The sequence below is a fragment of the Pinus tabuliformis genome, chromosome 4_1 (assembly GCF_031772625.1).
Source record: "Pinus tabuliformis cultivar Carrire ecotype Pingquan chromosome 4_1, CPIR1, whole genome shotgun sequence".
Taxonomy (NCBI): Eukaryota; Viridiplantae; Streptophyta; class Pinopsida; order Pinales; family Pinaceae; genus Pinus; species Pinus tabuliformis.
This window is the reverse complement of record NC_142303.1, coordinates 500,143,584-500,164,683: the sequence shown is the minus strand read 5'-3', so window position 1 is coordinate 500,164,683 and position 21,100 is coordinate 500,143,584. Positions and strand designations below refer to the sequence as shown.

General features: G+C 36.8%; 2 protein-coding genes and 1 pseudogene across 2 annotated transcripts; all 3 read left to right on the top strand.

The window, feature by feature from the left end:
- Nucleotides 1–3,717: 3,717 nt before the first annotated feature.
- On the top strand, nt 3,718–4,255 carry LOC149176723 (germin-like protein subfamily 3 member 3; annotated as a pseudogene).
- A 10,187-nt stretch (nt 4,256–14,442) lies between these two features.
- LOC149176722 (uncharacterized) lies at nt 14,443–15,381 on the top strand. Its single transcript, XM_089421550.1, has one exon. It carries the CDS (start codon nt 14,443–14,445, stop codon nt 15,379–15,381), a length of 939 nt encoding a protein of 312 aa, XP_089277676.1.
- A 3,212-nt stretch (nt 15,382–18,593) lies between these two features.
- LOC149176721 (uncharacterized) lies at nt 18,594–19,970 on the top strand. Its single transcript, XM_089421549.1, has one exon. It carries the CDS (start codon nt 18,594–18,596, stop codon nt 19,968–19,970), a length of 1,377 nt encoding a protein of 458 aa, XP_089277675.1.
- Nucleotides 19,971–21,100: the final 1,130 nt, after the last annotated feature.

The window sequence follows — 21,100 nt, the reverse complement described above, 5'->3', positions numbered from 1 at the left end:
ATGGCGCTTCAAGTATGGACTAAGGAAGATCTCCCATCCACAGATAATGAGCATAACATTCTAGACAATTGGCAGCTGCAGTTACCTCAAGATTCGCTCAAGATCAGCACACCTAATAGCAACCTCAAGAACATCTGCCATTGGAAACCTCCCCCTAAAAACTCATTTAAGCTGAATTTCGATGGGGCTTCCAAAGGCAATCCAGGAGCAGCTGGATTCAGTGGCATATTAAGGGACCATGAAGGCACTCCTATGCAAATTTATTTTGGGAACATAGGGTGGGATACCAATAACTTAGCAGAGTTGGAAGGGCTTTGGCAGGGCCTTCTGCAAGCTTGGAATCTCAATCTTCAACCCTTGATTGTAGAAGGCGACTCCCAGATTCTTATCAGCATGGCTACCTGATTACAGAATGGCTCGCAAGCGAGGAAAGTAGCACCCAGTTGGAGGCTAGAAGCAAGGTTAAATGACATAGCACAAAAGTTAGGCACCACTAGAGCTATCTCCTTCATACACACTAAAAGGGAAGGCAACAAAATAGCTGACCTCCTAGCCAACATTGGGGTTGAGACTGATCTCCCCCTTCTATTTGGAAGCACGAATATCATTCCTAACAGGCAACAGCGCCAGGAATGTGAAAGCATGATCCAAGGAGAGGTTGTCGCCCCGGATGCAGGTGTCATCGAGCTAGGACTTGGAGAGACACATGCCCAGCATGTGCTGCCACGTGAGGATCAAAGGACTTCAATGCTCCTCGCCACCGAGACGTTAAGACGGGAGAAGCATCATGGAAGCCTTAATGAAGACACTGGAAACGATGGCGAGCCTGCAGCGAGCATTCAATGCGGGCAAGTTTCAAGAGAATGTTAGCTGGTTTAAGAAGAATGGAATGGTGTTGTTCTGGGCTCAGAATGCCGAGAAAGCCACTCAGGTCTCTGCGAGGAAATGCTGCGCTGTTGATGCTGAGAGTGAAGATATTAACTCGGACGAGGTTTGCTCTCTGCTTGTTTATCCGGGCCTTTGTTTGTGCTCAGTTGAGCTCTGCCTCGAGCCAATTTGTGGACAGCACTCAATTGGGAGTGAACGCAGTAGCAACAGGCCCTCAAGCACGGCTCTGGAACAAGCTAAGGGCGTCGTTGAAACCATGGTGCGACTGCGTGAAAGGATGGAGTGTAGAAGAGGCACTGGGCGTGGGGAGTCCTCACGTCCCCCTGCAGCAGATGTTCACCATCACTGTTGCTGCTGCTATTGTTACAGGAGGGCGGGAGCCACACCAATTCTAGCCAGTCAGTTTCTGGAGGCCGACAGCTCCAATGATGCTGCGCCCATGCTCCCAGCGTTCGGCTCAGTCATTTTTGCCTTGGGCAGCTCGAGGGAAAATGCTGGCCTTAATGCACATATCTCAGTTCTTTTCACCAAAATTCCGGAGGAGATTGGAGAAGGAACGCAACCGGTCCCTGCTGAGGTACTTCCAGAGGGCAATAGGGAGAAATGCCCAATGGGGCAGCCATCTAATGCAGAGGGTAGTTCAGAAGGGGAGCTCCAGCAAGCCCCCACCCGACCTCAAGAGCAAGAGCTGTCGGCCCCCGTGCAAGATCCTATGGCAATGTGGGACGGCATCCCAGAAGGCCAAGGCTGGTGCAGAATCCTTGAAGAAAAACCAGAAGACTAATTCTCATAGGCGCTCTCCAGCATACACTTCTCTCTCTCAGGACGGGTATAGGTTCGAGGTCTCAGTTGGTATCTGGATTATGCTTAATATCTTTGTTTGTTTCCTTTCAGTTCTTGGTCATGTTCACGGTTACTATAGTATGGGAAGTAAGCTAGGCAAAGTCTGTTATGCGTCTTTTTGTTGGTTGCCCCTGCGTGGGCCGTTTTGTTACTACCTGGGAACATCTCTGTGTCATGTGTTTTGGTTTAAAATGGAAATGCTGCCCTGCAAGGGAGAATTCTGAGTCTAGTAGAGCCACCCAAGGAGCCACAGTCGGCCCTGGGCAGCCAGTCTTTTTTGAATGTACTGTTTACCTGTATATAATATAATAGATTAGTTAGCTTTGCCGAGAAAAAAAAAATCATACAATATATTTCATACATTAAAAATATTTATTTTATTTTACATTTATCTAATTAATGTCCAAAAATCTATCATCAAATTGTAATGTCAAATGTTTAATTTAGTTATATTTAACTAAGTGGTATGTATTAGCTACTACTAAGCACTTGTTTAGTTATTAAAATTGTAATTCATTTCACGATTTCAATCAAAATGTTAATATTTGTAAAATGAACTTAATTAGAAGAATTAAAAATTAAGATACATGGCAAATTAATTCAAAAGCTATTTCTAAGTAAAAAGTAATTTTTTACAACGCAATGTCTTACACATTTGTTAAATGTAGTTTTTTCCCTATAATCTCTATCAAGGAAACACTTATGAAAAACATATTATATTTTAATGATTTTTTTTTATATTTTCAAGTATTTTTTTTTGAATTAAATATTTTCTATATAAACTTATTGGTAAAAATAGAGAGCTAAAAATACAAAATATTCTCAATCTTACTTTAATTTCATTTAATTCATATATTATAAAAATTGTTTGAAAATTGTAAAATCATATAAAATTATATATTATAAAAATTATTTAAATATTATAAAATTATATAAATTTACATATTAAGATTTCAAATAACTAGTGAATTTTTAGCAAGGAGTGCTATAATATTGCACCCATTATTCTTTTGGCAAGCATCGCTAAAACATTGTGCTCATTCCATCAACCGTTTTTTTTAAACTAATACCCAAGAGGATTAGAATTGATGATCTATACAGAAGGAGTGTCTTAACAATCCATCCATTCAATCTCAATTCAAAACCTTGAAGACTTTAACAAAAGAAGACATGAGTTGAAATTTCATCCGTTTCGATCAAAAAACCATTTATTATCGTCTCTCTAAATGCAACAAGAAGTTAGACTACCAATATTTCCATGATTTAAAATTAAGTATTCAGAAAAAATAAACTTAGTAAATAACAAAACATCTTGATTCCACAACTAAAATTTAAAAGTACTTACCATTAACTTATTTATATTTTCCTAACTATACATGATATTAATTACGTCATAAGGCATTTCCCTTTGGGAACCACTCTCCAAAATGCCACTATGTACAAATCTACACCATTAAATAGAATGTTAGATGATTGAATAATTTTACACCATCACATAAGTAGTTAATAATTAAAATGAGTAACTTCTTCTTGTTGAACTATTTCTTCTCGCTGAACGCTTTCTTCTTGCTTAACTATTTCTTGATGGGTTAAAACAAAGACTTATTCCCGTCTTTTTTTACAGAAAAAGGTTTCTCTCACAAGATTGGTTTATTTGTTCATTGGTATTTCCGGACACTTCTTCTTGCTGTAATTTTTCCATTCCATGTTTGGACATTGTTTTGGAAAAAATACCATTATTTTGAAGGTTAATAGTTGATCTGGATGTCCGTTGTCATGCAGGTGAATGGAAGCCTCCATTTCTGTGAGGTGGCCGAAAAGGTTGGATCTGTAGATTTCAGAGCGAAAACAATGTTTTGGGGAGTGGAAGGACAAATTTCCTGTGAAATGGAAATCAATTATATGTAGTCAAGATACTCATGAGGTTATTCTCTGACCCTATAAACTTTTTTGGGTTCTGCAATTATAGCATTGGATTAATCAATCATGGAAACTTGCAATATTGCCTCTGTGCTAGTGATTGTACTAGTCCAATGTAATTTTTCTTTTCATCCTTCATGTGCGCAAGATTTCTGAGTGGGAGACTTGTCGCTCACTCCCAGCTTATCCTTGTAAGGTGGCTTCATCCTTAACTGCAGATTGGAAGATATCGGGAATGTGAACAACAACATCGGTGTTGTTGTAACTCTGGCCTTCCCAGTGCTGCTGTGACTCTGACCTTCTCAGCAAAGTTTTCTACAGTGAATGGGCTTGGCATGTTGATAGCTAGAATTGACCTCTCACCCAAAGGCGTCATTCCATTGCATAACCATCCAAAAGGTTATGAGATTTTGCTGGTGGTTGAAGGAGTAATATGTGTTGGGTTCATATCTTCAAGCAATATTGTGTACAATAGAACACTCCACAAAGGAGACATCATGGTGCTCCCTTTGCCGAAAATCTTCCTCCTGTCATCGAGAGGAGTACGTTCCTTTCCTATGTTGAGGTGAAGTGCCTCAAGGCTTTCTTAGGAGGGAGCGGCTAGAATATATGTATATATATCTGTTTCAAGTATTGATCCTTCAAGCTTCAACTTGTACTGCCTCATTCTAATGAAATTTCATCCATTAACGATATGTTGGTTTAGTAAGGTTGCTGCATATCTGTTGCTTTGCACATTATCATAATTTTTAGCTATGTTTTTGAATAAAAAATTAAAAAAAATTTGTTGAAACTGAAATCTGTACCAGAAGTTGGATGTGATTTTCATTCAGTAAATTCTCTCTAAACTTTCAGAAGTGATTGGTGAAGTTTTCCTGGGAACTAATTCTGAATAATAAGAAATGTTAGTTTGAAATGATATTGTGTTTAAATTTATAGATTTTGGAGCTTACCATATGCATTTTACATATAAAAAAATTAATAACTAGAAATTGAATTATTAATTCATTGTATTTTCTTATAAAAAATTATAAAAATTTGTATATCTTCTTTCATTTGGATGGCCTTAAATGATATTAGGTTGAAATTTATAGATTTTGGAACCTATCAAATTTATGTTATATAAAAATAAAATAATAATAACTAGAAATTGATCAATTCATTGTAATTTTTTTATAAAATTTTACCTGAATTTGTATATGTTCTTTAATTCTAATATCATTTATTTAATTTGGAAATAATTTTTATTTTTGGATGATTCATTTTGGTTTGAAAATTTTCAGTTTGTCAAAATGTAATATTAAATTTCCAGTCAGCGTTATGAAGATTCAAAGGGGGGAGTTTTTTTAAAAGAATGGATGGTTCCAAAATATATAAATTGTATTTTTTTGTTTAAGTTAAATTAAGAATCAAGAGTTTTTATTCAATTTGTTGTAATAATTAGATTTTAAAAGACCATTTACACTAACTTTATGTTTGTGATTATCAATGTAGAGGTAGTTAATTCATACAAATATCTTAGAGTTTGCATTCATCACAAGATTCATTGGAGCTCCAACATTGAGAAATGATTAATAAAGGATGGAAAGCTTGTTTGGTCTTCACAACTACAAACAAGTTCTAGAGGGTAGATTAGTCCCTACCACATAAGTTAGAAATTACCCTCTAAGAAAAAATGCATATAAGATGGTTGTGACCATATTAAAGGAGGAAGTTAATTCATACAAATATCTTAGAGTTGGCATTCATTACAAGATTCATTGGAACTCCATCATTGAGAAATGATTAATAAAGGATGGAACATTTCTTTGGTCTTGACAACTACAAACAAGTGCTAGAGGGTATATTAGTCCCTACCACATAAGTTAGAAATTACCTCTAAGAAAAATTGCATATAATATGGTTGTGACCATATTAAAGATTTTTTTATTTTATTTTATTTACAAAATAGGCTTTCTTTTTAAAAAGAGTTAACTTATATATAAATTTTCAAACCCATTTTTTCACTCTTTTTCAAATTCTTCCTTTACATTAACCTTTTGTATTTTAATTTCATTGTATATATACAAATCTTTATTACAACATCCTCTTCATCCTTCACTTTTATTGTACTACATTTTTAGATCTTGGTGAGATTAAACTACTTTTCAACAAATTCATCTATAATATCATTGTTTCCATATTGAAGTTAAAAAAAACTTTTCATATTTGTTAGGCAATGAAACCTTGAGTTGGTTAGAAAAATTTTCAACATCTATTAGAGTTTTTAGGTTTAATAATTTGTCGAGAGTTTTTAGGTTTAATAGTTTGTCCAAGCCTTTGTTTCCTCTTAAATTTTTCCATGTCAATCATTTCCTTGTGAAGGGAAAAGATGTTACCATTTTTTTTTGGATAATTGATGCTCCACTATAAGATTTCACTTTTATTTCAACACTTTTCCAATTAGTACTTAACTATTCATGAAGCCATTGAGAGGTGGTTGATATAAGGTGATAGATGTGTATTGGTGTATATATTATGTGGTTGGGCTAGCTGAAGGTGAACAACTGGTGAAGGTAACTACTAATGATAAGAATAGAAAAGGTGGTTGTTGATTATGATAATGATTTCTACCATCTATAAATACTAACTTTGGTTTATCTAATCTTACGGAAAACTATAACAATTTAGTTCTTTTGTTTTAGCAATTTGTTTTTATGCTCATAAATATTGGAGAGAAGTTTCCTTAATATTTGTACTTTTGATGAGTATTCTTATTGGCATCAATATTCTTTGAAATGACTACCTCATTTATTCACAATGTTTTAGCAAAGTCTTAGCAACTTTGTGCTAACCCCAATGTTGACTGAATTTTGAACCAATCTTAAGAAACGAATTTTGAAGCAATCTTAAGAAACCTAATTGTATTTTGATTGTGCATAAGGTTCTTAGTCACAACCATACTCTCAATGGAGGAAATACCAACTTCTATGAAGGGGATGAGATATGGCATATTGCTTTTAATATCAATATTATAAGTTATACAACACTTCTCCATTTTTCAATTCCTTTATAATTCTCTATATTTATTCATTTTCTCATTCTTATATTTCCACTTAAGATCTTGTTGAAAATTAAGTTTTTCTAGATATTTATATGAGTTAACTTCCTCTAAGTTGTTGTCATAGAAAAAATTATCTTATGAACTAACTAAGAATTCTCCAAGATTTCTATTCTTGTACATGTCTACCAATAAACATCAATAAACATTCATAAGATAAAGTTTGTGATAATTATATTTTAAAAATATCATTTACACTAACATTATGCATAATATTATGAATGTAGAGAAAGTTAATTCATAAAAATATCTTAGCGTTGACCTTCATCACAAGATTCATTGGAGCTCTAGCATTAAGAAATGATTAATAAAGGATGGAAAGATTATTTTCTCTTAATAACGACTATAAACAAGTGCCACAGGGTAGCTTAGTCCCTACCACCTAAATAAGAATCCCTGCCACCTAAATTAGAAATTAAGATTCAATGGAGCTCTAGCATTGAGAAATGATTAATAAAGGATGGAAAGCTTATTTTCTCTTAACAACGACTATAAACAAGTGCCACAGGATAGCTTAGTCCCTACCACCTAAACTAGAATCCCTACCACCTAAATTAGAAATTATACTCTCAAAAAGATTGCATATAAGATAGGTGTGACCAAATTAACTTAGAATCATTTCATGGGTCGAGAATAATTTGGGAGGGAAATTAGTAGTGTTAGGGAAAATGGATATTAAAGGAAGACAATAAATTTTTTACTTATGTTTGAAATTATTTCCTCAGTAAAATTGCATACAAGATGGTTGTATTTAAATTAACGCAATTATTTAATAGGTACGAAAGCTTGAGTTGTAACTTGTAGGAATTTCACATAGTTAGGGGAAATAGATATCATAAAAGACTAGAAATATGAAATGGGTACATGCTGAATTTATGTGCAGGTACATGATCAAATTATGTGTAGGTCGAATGTAAAAGACTTCAAGATTTTGAAAGTGAGACAGTTCAATATTGAAAATTGGTATCAACATCAAATGCACACTTCACATCCAAGACTTCAAGCTTTTGATCAACGAGACAACTCAATATTGAAAATTGGTATCAGCATCAAATGCACACTTCATAGCCACTGAGAGGTAGATAGCTATAATTTCAAAGAGGGAAATGCTGGGAATCACGAGTGGGAAGTCGGGCAGGAAAATAACAATGGTTGTCTGCTTGCGTCTTGGGAAGAGGAGAAAGGATATGTAAACCATGGCTAGCCTAACACTAGCATGTGACAGTGCTCACCAATTGGTAATTGGTGAGGGGAAGATAACCTTCCTACGGTCGTGAGTAGATGGCTGTGGCGACGGAGTCTCTTTGCTGGTGGCAGTAGGCCGGCCCCTCTTGGGGAATGGACCTATGGTCATGAAGGCTTTAGCATTGACACCAAAGGGGAAGGGGAGGAGCAAGGTGGGGCAGTTATCTATGATAGTACAAACCAGGGGTGTGATCATTGTTATACCATGTTGAATTGTTTTTGGTTAATGAATTATTGTAATCAATAAGATTGGAGCATCTCTGCCATGGTTCATCCTACAAAAAGTTGTGGTCATGGAAGATGGGCCTAGCTACCCAAAAAGTAAAAGGAATTGAGCACATTAGAGCCTCTCACGAGTAGAAAATCAGTGGAAACGCTTATCAGCAAGGCTGCAGAGGAAAATCATGAGGGAAATGATGAAGGTATTTGGAAAATTTTAGAGGAATGGGAAGAGGAAGTCAAGCAGGATAGCGCGACATATGCAGAGATGGATGATTGGAGGTCCCTAGTCTCTGATCCTAGTAACACTAGAGGCACAATCACTCAATTTAAATAGAGCTTATACCTTTATTGGTTGATGGAAATCCTCTTGGGCAAAGGCTATGCAACATATTTCGGTGGGCATGGTTGTTACTGACCAAGGCATACTGAGCTACAAACAGGAACTCCAAAAAGTTTAGTTTCGACTCCATAAGCAAGATATCACGCTGGGAAAAATTGAGAGCCATATTCCATGCATCTTGGAACTGTCTGACATGCCTAGATTGAATGTCAAAGACCTTGTGCTAGTGGATTTAGCCTCGGAGGAACATAATGATTAGATAATCTCCCTTGTTTCATTTTGTTTTATATGCGGATAGCTTTTCCTTTTCCTTATGCAAGAATATGTATAGGTAAAAATCTAGAGTATGGTCATGAAATAGAGACTTATATAGCTTGGATAGAAATACTGAAACTTTTTTGTTTCTGGATGGCATACAATGCGGATAGGTGGCCAATAGACTTGGTTTCCCAATGGGCAAGTTGAGGCCACCTAGCCAATCTATGTCGTGTAAATTTTCTTATAAATGAATGGAAAAAAGAGGACCTACCAAGCTTAACAAAAAAAAATGCACACTTCACAAACTTTTTCCACTTTTTCCAAAGTTCAATATTAAAAATTGGTCAGAGGAGAAATAAATATGCACCAAACTCGTGTGGAAAGAAACAATCTCAACATCAAATGCACACTTCACAAAATTTTTCCACTTTTTCTAAATAGAGTCTATTTTCTAAGGGATAAAAATCCTTTTATGTTTATTTATAGGCCCCTTCCTAGTCATATACGTAACCAATATCATGTTGAATAAAGGAAATATCGTGGATGCTACCATAAGATTTCACCATGGTATCTATGAGTAGTGAATTAGAATAATTATTTAATCAATGCTCAATAAAAGATCCACTTCTTTCCTATCAAACATTGTAAAGTTGTTATGTGAGTCCCTAGATTTATTGATATAGCTTTAAAATAGTTCATCCAATGGTAAATTTTGAATTTCCCATTTTCGAAAAAAAAAACTTTCAATATAATCCTCATGTGTCACAAACCAATCCAAATACCCAAAAGAAGTTAAGCAACGATAATCAAAGGAAAATCATCCATAAGAGTTCACAAAGGTATCTATGAATAGTGAATTAAAATAAGTATTTAATCAATGCTCAATAAAAGATCCACTTCTTTAATATCAAACATTGTAAAACATTGTAAATTTTTTATGTGAGTCCCTAGATTTATTGATATAGCTTTAAACTAGTTCATCCAATTGTAAATTTTGAATTTCCAGTTTTCGAAAAAAAGACTTTCAATATAACCCTCATGTGTCACAAACCAATCCAAATACCCAAAAGAAGTTAAGCAAGGATAATCAAAGGAAAATCCAATCACCTTAAGAGAAAGTGGTAAAAAGCCATAAGCTTTTGATCAAGCGAGACAATTGAATATTGAAAAAGAGCACATTTTTTTGACATAATGTACGTGATTTTTCTTTATATTCTAGCTTTGAATGACTTTTTTTTAACTAATTTTTAGATTTTATTTACTAATTTTTATATCCAATGATCTTCTATATCTCACTACTCTTCTCGAGTTTATGCCTTATGGCGTTTCCTTTGCAACATTTGGTGCAATTGTTAGTTATACAACTCTATTAAATTAGGCCACTCTACTAGGAAAAACCATACACTTACATGCCTTTCTTAAAGATCATATTTTTAAAATCTTAGAAGCTTAAACTGAACTAAATAAGTTTATCTCGGCAAATCCTTTGAACATAAAGCTTTAATTTGTTTCAAAGATTTATAATGTACTTATAATGATGTGCATATAACTACATGGACGTGAGGGCACTTGAAGGATAAATAAGTTTATCTCGGCAAATCCTTTGAACATAAAGCTTTAATTTGTTTCAAAGATTTATAATGTACTTATAATGATGTGCATATAACTACATGGACGTGAGGGCACTTGAAGGATAAACAAGATTACAAAATTATTAGGATAATAGACTTCATATCGATGCTACAGTAATAGGGTATTGACATTTTTACCTGATATTGCAAATTTTCGGATTACAAAAGTAAGAGATTAATTGATTTTTTTTTTGAGCACAAAAAACAAAACTGCCTTCATTGAAAAGAGTTTACATATGTTGTATATAGAGCTCCATAATACATTACATCGAAGCCACAACTCAAAATCTGAGAGAATCTAGCAACGTAAATATTTCTGTTCATCCAAGAAGTACAGGACATCATTAATCAAGGCCGAAATGTGACCCAGCAAAGGTGGAACCAGACACTCTGAAATAAACATCATAAGGCAGAGGAATCGCTGTCCCGCACGACACGCAACCAAGTAACCAAATCTGCTTAAAAGAAAAAGGAAAAAACAGAGCCATCAAAAAAGAGCAGAAAAAAAATCCATACAAAGGAGTTATCTGGTTAGAAATCAAAGTGAATCAGACCTGACAGGCAAGAAAGCCCGTGTTTGTTTCTATCTTCTAAAAATGATTTAGATTTAATTATTTTCTGCGAGTAAGATATTCTCTCAAACCAAACCAAATAATTGTGTGTTCAAAACAATTTCCATATCTTAAAATAACACTTTACTTATAAATAAATGTGAAAAAAAAAACAGACCTAACTACAATCTGGGTCCATCGATCTGTCATCAGGAGAGCCAAGTCAAGTGACGCTGATCCCAGTGGAAGCAACGGTAAACAGTCAACGGTGGTCTGAAAATATTGTTTTTATGTCATCAAGGCAAACTGTCCTCACCACCAATGCGTTGATCAAGGATCAGTGTTTGGACATTCAATTTTCAAAGCCGTGGAGCTGTGTGATTGTCTCTTGTTTTTGACTGTTAGAACTGTACATTGCAGAATTGGGAACGTGGTGGCGTGGATGTATGCTGAAGAATTGTTTCAATTGCTTGTGTGTGCTGAGGAGACTGCCGAGAGGATCTCTGCGTAGCAGAGCTGCATATCGAAGGTGCAACTCCTCATTGATTGCCATGAACTTATTAATACAAAGGCAATTGGCGTTTAACCATGGGCTCTGCCGGGATATGAACGGGAGAGATTGGTGGAGCTGTACACCTAATTACTTTATACACCCACTAAGCCAACCGATGCAGCTAGAGACCGCTCCCCTACCCACTCGAGCAGCCAGCTGCGCCCACGTATTAATCACTCGAACAGCCAGCATTGGCATTTACCCCTGTGAGAGGAAGGAAGGTAGGACAAAGAAAATCATTAGTTTAGAAGTGCACACTTTATGTAGGTCTGCATCCGAATCCAAAGTAAGTTTGTATTCGAACGGTACCGAGGAGGGAGAAAGGAAGGAAGGTAGGACAAAGGAAAGTATTAGTTTAGAAATGCACACTTTATGTAGGTCTGCATCCGAAGCCAAAGTACGTTTGTATTCCAACGGTACCGAGGAGGGAGGGTCCTTTCGGAATTTACACACAAGTATCGAACAGTAGACACTGGTTTTCATTTCTTCAAAGGATGTGTGTTTGGGATGCTCACGCTCTGTGCAAAATAACGAAGCTCCAAACCCCAACATCTAGAATATTTGGAATTTGCAATCTGCATACATTAATGGCTACACTCATTTTCAGGCATAAAGAGTAGACTCTCTCGTTTTTGAAATAGAAGGTCCAAATGCCAACATCTAGAATATTTGCAATTTGCAGGCATAAACAGTGGGCTCTCTCGTTTTTAAAAAGTGCACCATAAACCAAACAATCGGAGTAATTGATTTAACTGATCTCTTTCCAATTCTACCCATTCCAGTCCTGCTCACAAATATAAAACAACCAAATACCTTCTCATAACTTCCCCAGCTAGCTGAAATGATCACAAAATTCTGGGACATGTTGAGCGCAAAGCATGAACTGTTTATAACAGTTTATTCCAAGCCTGCAAAGTAATCATTCCGGATATGAGATAGAAGACTACTTGCACATAGATAAACCAAAACTTTGGCACACCTATCTATATAAACGACTGTTAGACCTTTAGGTTATCATGAAAATGGTAGGCTCTGCATCACATAATATCCACGACTCAATCATAACAAACAACTGCATGTTACGAGCTTAGTACAACACTTTTCATGGGACTCCTCTAGTATAACAACGAGTCACGCTATTCATGTGTAGCAAAACAGAATTCCGTGACATTAGTGCACTATTTTTCATGTGACTCCTCTAGTATAGCAAGAAGAGGTCATGCTATTCATGTGTAGCTAAACAGAATTTCATACGAAAATAATTCGATGGAGTCTTGGATCAGTGAACACATGCAGTGGAACACCTTTCCGGATGGAGGTTACGCGTCAAAATCAACTTTCATCGCTATAATACATATACTATCAATTTCCTACACCATACGTCTAACATGTATTTACTGTAACAAGCTTTCTCCTATATAGTTTGCGAAATATTCTAACTGACGGATTTAGTAACATAGAATTTTAACTCGTGATTTATCAAGAGCATAAAGAAATCTAAAAAATAGTATGTTATTAATGTTCCAACGCTTGACAAACAGAAGCATCACGATAATGGGATTTATGGTACAAAGAGTTGTGATGAGATTGAGAGGATGCACCTCGATATTAAACTTAAAAGTTGGGTTGTAATAGCAAATTGGTGAAAGGAGGAAAGGCAACACTGTAAAGTTTATGGTGTTTTTAAATTTTAAATTAAATTACGGAAGAAAAGTTTATGGTGTTTTTAAATTTTAAATTAAATTACGGAAGAAATTAATTTTAAATAAATTTATTTCATATTTAAAAATTATGGATTAGAAGAATTAATATAAGTGTTTATTGAGCTGAGATGCTTACTCTTATTAGTATTTTTTTCATTTTACAACCTAGTATGAGGGGATGTGTAAATTTGTTTGTAAGTTTTTTCCTTTTTAAATAAAATGAGAAATGAGAAATTATGTTTTAAATAGAAAAATAAAGTTTGTTATAATAAAAAAATATGAGTAGAAGTAAAAAAAAGTAAGAATAAGATGTTTAAATCTTATACTTCTCAAAAATATTTCAAAAAAAAATTAAATAAACTATTTGAAGATCTATGTTAATATGAACATATACTTAAAAAAATATTAATAATAAAATTCCATTTTAATTTGTCTATTAAAATGTGATGTAAAATATTTTAATATAAATTTTTTATATATTATGTATCTTTTTAAAAATTATGTATATATCATGGAAAAAAGTTTATTTACTCATATATATACTCTATTTAGTATTAAAAATTCATTTTGAACAATGAAAAATAATATATTGTATTTTATATTTAAAAAAAAATTGTAAGTAAAAAATTTTAATCCCTCTCAACTCATATTAAATTTATACTTAAAATAAATTTATTTTAATTCAAAATATTCAAAATAGTTAATATTGAATTAAAATAATTTTTAAAATCTTTAATTTCAAATTAGATGCTGAAACTCTAAAAAAATATCGGTAGGCCAAGACCTTGTCATCTTTGTAACAATCTGCACATCAAATTCAATATGTAGCCCGGAAGATAAAGAAACAAGTTCGGTACTTAACCCAACAAATACACCATTATCTCGAGGCACCGCATTAGGTGAGTCAGAACATACTTATGTTACCCTATGTTGTTTGTTGAATTTAATGTAAATACTCTCAATCTTGATGTGAAACTCACACCATGTTTGTGTCACATAAGATGTCCTATCCAATTAAGGGCCAGTGCTCGCACCAAAATTTATACATGTTTATTTGTCCTATCAAATTAAGGGTGAGCGCTCGCATTAAAATTTATACATGTTTAAGAAAGAATAGGAATTTTTGGGCTCTGCGCTGCTGCAACCCTAGCCGCGCCATTTAAAGCAACCCCGCAAGCGATCTCCCCCATGGAGCCTGGAGGCGACCCTGCGGCCCCTCCCCCCTTACCTCCGGAGCTCGAAGCTTTCAAAGCTCTTGTAACTGCTACAGGAAAACGCCAGCCCATACGCCCGCAGCAAAAGTTTGTGAAAAAACTGGACAGTATCCCCAAGGTGGCCTTACCAGAGGAGGAAACCTGTAGATCTGCGTTGAATCTCGCAGAAAGAGGTCTAATTGGCCAGTTTACCGGTCTGTGGCCATCCCCGAGAGTAGTCGAAGAATGGGTCAAAAGAAATTGGTTATCTCTGGTAAATGAAGGAATTAAGATCTATTTTGTAGGCAAAGGGTTCTTCGTCTTCTTGTTTGACAGTGCAGAGGACAAAAACCTGATCTTCAGAAATGGGCCATACTTCATGGGGCCTCAAGGACTCTACTTGAACAAATGGTCTACTGATTTCGACCCAGCACAAGACGTGCCCAACGCTGTCCCTGTCTGGGTGCGCCTCCCGCATCTTCCCCTTCATTGCTGGAGTCAAAACTCACTTCAATCCATCGGCAATGCACTAGGGGAATACATAGATCAGGCCCCAAGGAAGGATCAATACTCCTGCGCTCGGATCTGCGTGGAGGTTGATCTGGAAACAAGATTACCCAAAGCGATCCAGCTATCGGTGGCAAACTGGAAACACATTCAAGAGCTCGATTATGAACAACTGCCTTTCAAGTGTCGATTCTGTCATGAGTACGGGCACTTCGCAAGATACTGCAAAAAGAGAAACGAGGAGACATCAGAGAAGGAAAAGGAAGAACAATGGAAACAGGCAAAGAAACCAACAATCAGCAGACAGAGTAACAAAAACAAAGCTAAAGGGACAGAGAACAAAGTAGATAATGGAAGCACAAGTAACCAAAATGCCGGAAGCAGTGAAACAAAAGGAAATGGGGGGGGGGGACAAAAACCCCTTTGAAATCCTCACGCCGCCTTTAGATCCTCCAGAAGTAGGGGAAGATGATCCACCTCAGCAAGAGAATAAAAAACCATAGATCCAGGTAATAACCCAATCCCTATCCCAAACAATATTTCTTCCCCTTCATATGCAGATATAATAAAAAAAAAGAAGAAAACTATAGAGAACACGGGATCATCAGATGATGAAACACTTGAAAGGACAACAAAAAAGGCTGGACGAAGAACAAACAAGGAAACTAGAGAAGAGGAGTCAGAAAGACAAAAAACCCTCGGCAGTCAAGCCACCATAGAAATGACACTAGGGAGGAATATTAGGCCTAGGGCCTACCCCTATAAGTGGTAAATGATGCAGTTGATCTCTTGGAACTGTAGGGGTCTGGGTAACCCCAACAAGGCAGAGGCTATCAAAGAATTATTGAAGATGTAGACCGCGAACATCCTTATGCTCCAAGAGACCAAAATAGAAGGGGAAACCCTTCTAAACACTAGCATTATGAAATGGAAATTTGATTCAGGAAAGGTTGTCAGTGCAAGGGGCACGACCGGAGAAATAGGCACATTTTGGTCAAAAGATTTCTCACTAGAACGATTCTCTGTGACCCAACATTGGATCTTCACAGAACTGCGACACACTGTCAACAATATTTCCCTTGCTCTGTTTAACTTGTATGTCCCTGTTCATTATGAAGAAAAGAGAGAGTGCTGGAGGACACTCTTGGATTATATAGAGCAGATCAACCCCTCAAATTTAGTCATTGGTGGTGATCTGAATATAATTCTTGATCCCAAAGAAAGGAAAGGAGGGATTTACTCTAGGGACCCTTTCATCAATACAGTGGGAAATCTGATATTGCAGTGGGACTTGGTTGACTTCAAACCAGTGAAAGGAAAATACACCTGGACTAACAACAAAACAGGAGAAAATCAAATCTCTGCCAGGCTAGATAGATTTCTCATCAGCACTCTTTAATGATGGATAACATAATAGTTTTCACCAAGATTCTTCTAAAGCTCACATCGGACCATAAGCCAATCCTCTTATGCCTAAAAGAAGAATAATATTTAGGCCCTCTCCCATTTCGTTTCAACCCACTTTGGGCAGGTAAAGAAGGGTTCTTAGAAACAGTTCAAACATCATGGAGGATTGATGTACTCAGTTCCCCAAGCTATGTGTGGGAGCAAAAAATGAAAAATACAAAAAAAGCACTCAAAGATTGGATAAAGAAATCCATGCAATCCCCCACTAGGCAGAGGAAGGAGGCAGTTCTTCAGTTGGAAGGAATACAACTCGAAATGGAGGAGAAAGATCCCTCTCCCACAGATTTAGCCAATGAAAAATCTGCTCAAAGGAATGCATACTGTTCTTTTAGAAATGAAGAGGAATATTGGCGCTTAAAGTCTAGAAGACTGTGGCTCAAATCTGGGGATAGAAATACCACATACTTTCATAGATAGTGCAGGGCCCGTCTCTCGTGCAATCATATAACATAAATCACCAGCACTAGTTGTCAGATGTATAAAGGATTTTCTCAAATCAAAGAAGCAGTTGTAAACCATTTTCAGAACCTTCTTAGTGTAGAAAGAAACAGGAATGAGGAGGATGTAGTAGAGTTTCTCACAACCATCCCAAATCTAGTTAGTGTGGAAGATAATGATTCTCTGATGAGCCCAGTCACGGAAGAAGAGATTACTAATATAGTCTGGTCCATGGAACCAGATAAAGCTCCAGGACCTGACGGTTTCACAGTACATTTTTATAGAATTTGCTGGTAGATAATCAAAACTGATCTCTTCAGAATGATAAGAGGAATCTTGAGGAAGGCAAAAGTGGGTGGAGGAATAAAATCCACATTTCTCGCTTTAATCCCCAAGGAAACAAACACAGAATCCTTTGATAGATACAGGCCGATCTCCCTTTGTAGTTCATCATACAAGATAGTGGCCAAGCTACTGGCTAACAAAATTAAGCCACTACTGCAAAATTTCATCTCTCCGGCCCAAGGAGGATTTGTGAAAGGCAGACAAATCCTGGACAATGTCATTCAAATCCAAGAGGCTCTCCACTCCAGCCAAACACGGAAAGAACAAGGTATGATTATCAAATTAGATATGAGTAATGCTTTTGATCGAGTTAACCACTCTTTCCTGTTCAGGGTTCTTGCAGCCTTTGGATTCAACCAGGAATTCATAAACCTTATCAAAGCCTGCATTGAAAACATCTGGATCGCCCCAATGGTGAATGGGAGACCAACAGAGTTCTTTTTAGCCACCAGGGGACTGAGGCAGGGCTGCCCTTTGTCTCCCTTTCTATATATTCTGATGGCGGATTCACTAAGCAGAAAGCTGACATAGGAGCAACAAATCGGCACCATACCTGGGATAAGAATTGTGCAAGGCGTAGCCCCAGTGAACCACGCGCTCTTTGCTGATGATTCACTCCTGCTCGGGGGTGCTTCCATGAGAATTGCTAGCTCCTTCAAAACTATTCTCCAAAAGTATTGCAGCATTTATGGAGCATTAATCAGTGAGAGGAAAAGTGCAGTTTATGGATGGAATACAGATCAACAAACAATTGAAACGATTGCCAGCGAATTGGGGTTCAAAGGCTATGCAACGTGGGATAAAATAAAGTATCTAGGTCTTCCTCTGACGATGGGATCCAATCGCAATCACTTGTGGGAGGAGGTGATTTCAAAGTTCAAAAAAAAGATAGCAGCGTGGGGTGGAGTCTGGCTTACCACAGGCGGCAAGCTTACTCTCATCTGTTCGGTGCCTTCAGCCCTGCCTACATTCTAAGCCTCTTTGCTGATGGCTCCAAGGCAAATCGCAGATCAAATCTCCTGTCAAATGCAGAACTTTCTATGGAATGGTGGGAAGGGGAACAGCAACCGATTTCAATTAGTTAATTGGGAAACAGTGAAGCATCCCATTGCTGAAGGCAGACTCCAAATTCGAGACCCCCAACAAGCAAATCTAGCCCTGGGTTGCAAACTCCTGTGGCAGCTATTATCCGAGCCTATGCATCCTATCAGTCAACTCTTAAAACTCAAGTATCTCAGAAATCAGCCGATCATCTCCTTCAACCCACTGCCTTCTCCTAGAGGAACACAGGCTTGGAGGCTCTGTTGCAAAGGGATAGATTTCTTCAGAACTCATTTGTATAAAATTCCAGGGAACGGAAAAAATACATTGCTGTGGAGAGACCGAATCATGGGCCACCCTCCACTTTTAGTCATTAATGAAATTGCATATTTAAGAGCTTGGTTAAGTTCAAAAGGAATCAGGAAAATCGAGGATATTGCAGAGTGGGATAACAAAGGCAATTGGCAGTGCTGGACATTGCCTAACATTCCAGCGCATTTAAAAAATCAGTTAAATTTTCTCATAGATGCAATTACAGACTTTACTCCAGTGAACAAGGACGAGGAAGATACATGGGGATGGGGAAAAACAGGGGTGCACACAGCCAAACAAGGGTACTTACAGATGCAAGGCAAAAAGGACTCTCCGCACCCGGAAACAGTGTGGAAGCAGATCTGGGAAAGCTTCAGCATCCCGAAGATCAACTTCTTCTTTTGGACTTTGTTTCACAACAAAATCCTAACTGGAGATAACCTATGCAGAAGGAACATAGCTGGTCCACATCGATGTGTGTTTTGCAAAAAAGCATTGGAGACCTCAGTTCACATATTTATTGAATGTGAGTATGCACAGAAGACCTGGACCAACTTCTTGGCAGGTCTGAATGTGAGATCCCCAGCTCACTGTTCGATCACAGACATGTTCTCGTCTTGGAAAGCTCGTTACCCCTACAACATCGCTGACAAATCTCTTTGGCATAAGGTGTGGATTGCAGCTCCAAAATATGTTTGCTGGAAGTTGTGGCTCTCCCGGAACGAAATTGTCTTCAATCAAAAAGAAATGACTGCAGGAAATGTCGCTGAACAGGCCAAGAAACTACTAATAGAAACTCTGAGACAATCCAATGTCAAAGATAGCTCCCTTCGAGATGAAGAAAGAGCATGGTTGGACGACTACACCCCCTTGTCGAGACCTTCAACAATCTCTCTACCAAATCACAAGGAAAATTGGCAGATTCGAGACACTTTGGAAAGTTTCCAGAAGTGGTGGAAATCACAAGGAAAATGCACTATCTTCTTTGACGGAGCCTTGAAAGGCAATCCAGGCAGATCAGGAGCAGGGTGGGTCATATATCTCCCAAACGGGAGAAAAGATGACTTCAGCTGGGGACTTGGGCTTAAAACCAACAATCAGGCAGAAGTCCTCAGTCTTTTAAAAGCTTGTCAACTGGCCAGAGAAGGAAATCCAAGGGAAATATTAATATTTGGAGACTCAGAACTGCTGATAAAATCTCTATTAAATAAGAAAGGGCTCAAGGATCCAGTACTGAACAAACAGCTATCAAGAGTGAACAGACTCATGAAAGACTTCTCTTCAGTTCAAATCTTCCATATCCTCAGAGAATTAAACACAGAAGTAGACAGCCTGGCAAATATTGGATGTAATCTAGAAAAGAACATGATCAACATAAATGCAGGAGCACCGAATATGGTAACTATTCCTTAAAAGGGAAAGGCAATCTTGTAAAAGCAGAAAATTGTTCTGTTAGAAACAGTGAATTGTAATACTTGATATGGCTTCGGCCACCCATAAATAAAAATACCCGTTTCGGTTAAAAAAAAAAATTATACATGTTTATGGATTTTTAAATATATATGCTTTTAAAAATAAGATTGTAGATATGTTTTTCTTAGACATGGATGGGTTAGGTATTTATTTTTAATGATTTTTTTACTAGTCTAGAGTTTGGCAGTCTAGTGTTGTGATCGAAGAAAGTGATGAAGGTTATGGGACAAGTCAATGTGAGATTATGGATAAAGGGATTAAAATTTAGGGATATATAAGTGTGAGATTATGGATAAAGGGATTAAAATTTAGGGATAAATAAGTGGAAGGAGTTTACGGGTAGGAATAAGATTTTAATGAAGAGGGCTTGTGAAGGAATAAGGTATTAAGTAGAGGAGATAGTTAAGAAATAAGGCCTTAGGATAATGAAGGAAATTGACTATTTTTCGTTTTTGGAATACAGGAGAATATTATCCAGAAATATTAGACAAAGTGGTCAGATGTTTCACGAACAACCTATTTAGGAGGCTCATGAACATTGTTAGTGCATTGGTCAAACCAAATAGCACTACAAAAAACTCTTAATGCCCTGAGTTATAAAAGTGATCTTAGAGCTGTCACCTTCTTTAATCCTTAACTGGTTATATTTAGTTCCCAGATCTATTTTAAAGAAAGTTATTGCTCCTTATTTGATCAAATATATCATCTCTTCTAGGTATAGGATACATATTCTTTTGCAACACCCCGAAACAATAAATAACTTTTTTTTTACTTAACTTCCTTAATACTTCTAACCTACGTGTCACCCTAACCCGCTCCAAGTGATGTGAAGTGACTCCAACTTGGCGCGGTTAAAGGTTTTGAATGTCACACAGTTTTTCTGCACGACAACCTGAGTTAAACCTTGTACATGTGTGCCACCTGCCCACACCTCGGTAGAGGTGTTGGCTCCTCTGCTCGACGATTAATGTAAGGTTCAATATTGGTATATGATATTCAGACTTGACAGAGATATTTGATTTGAAATGAATTTTTGTGTGGTTTCTCGCTTTCTTCCGCATTGTGTGAGG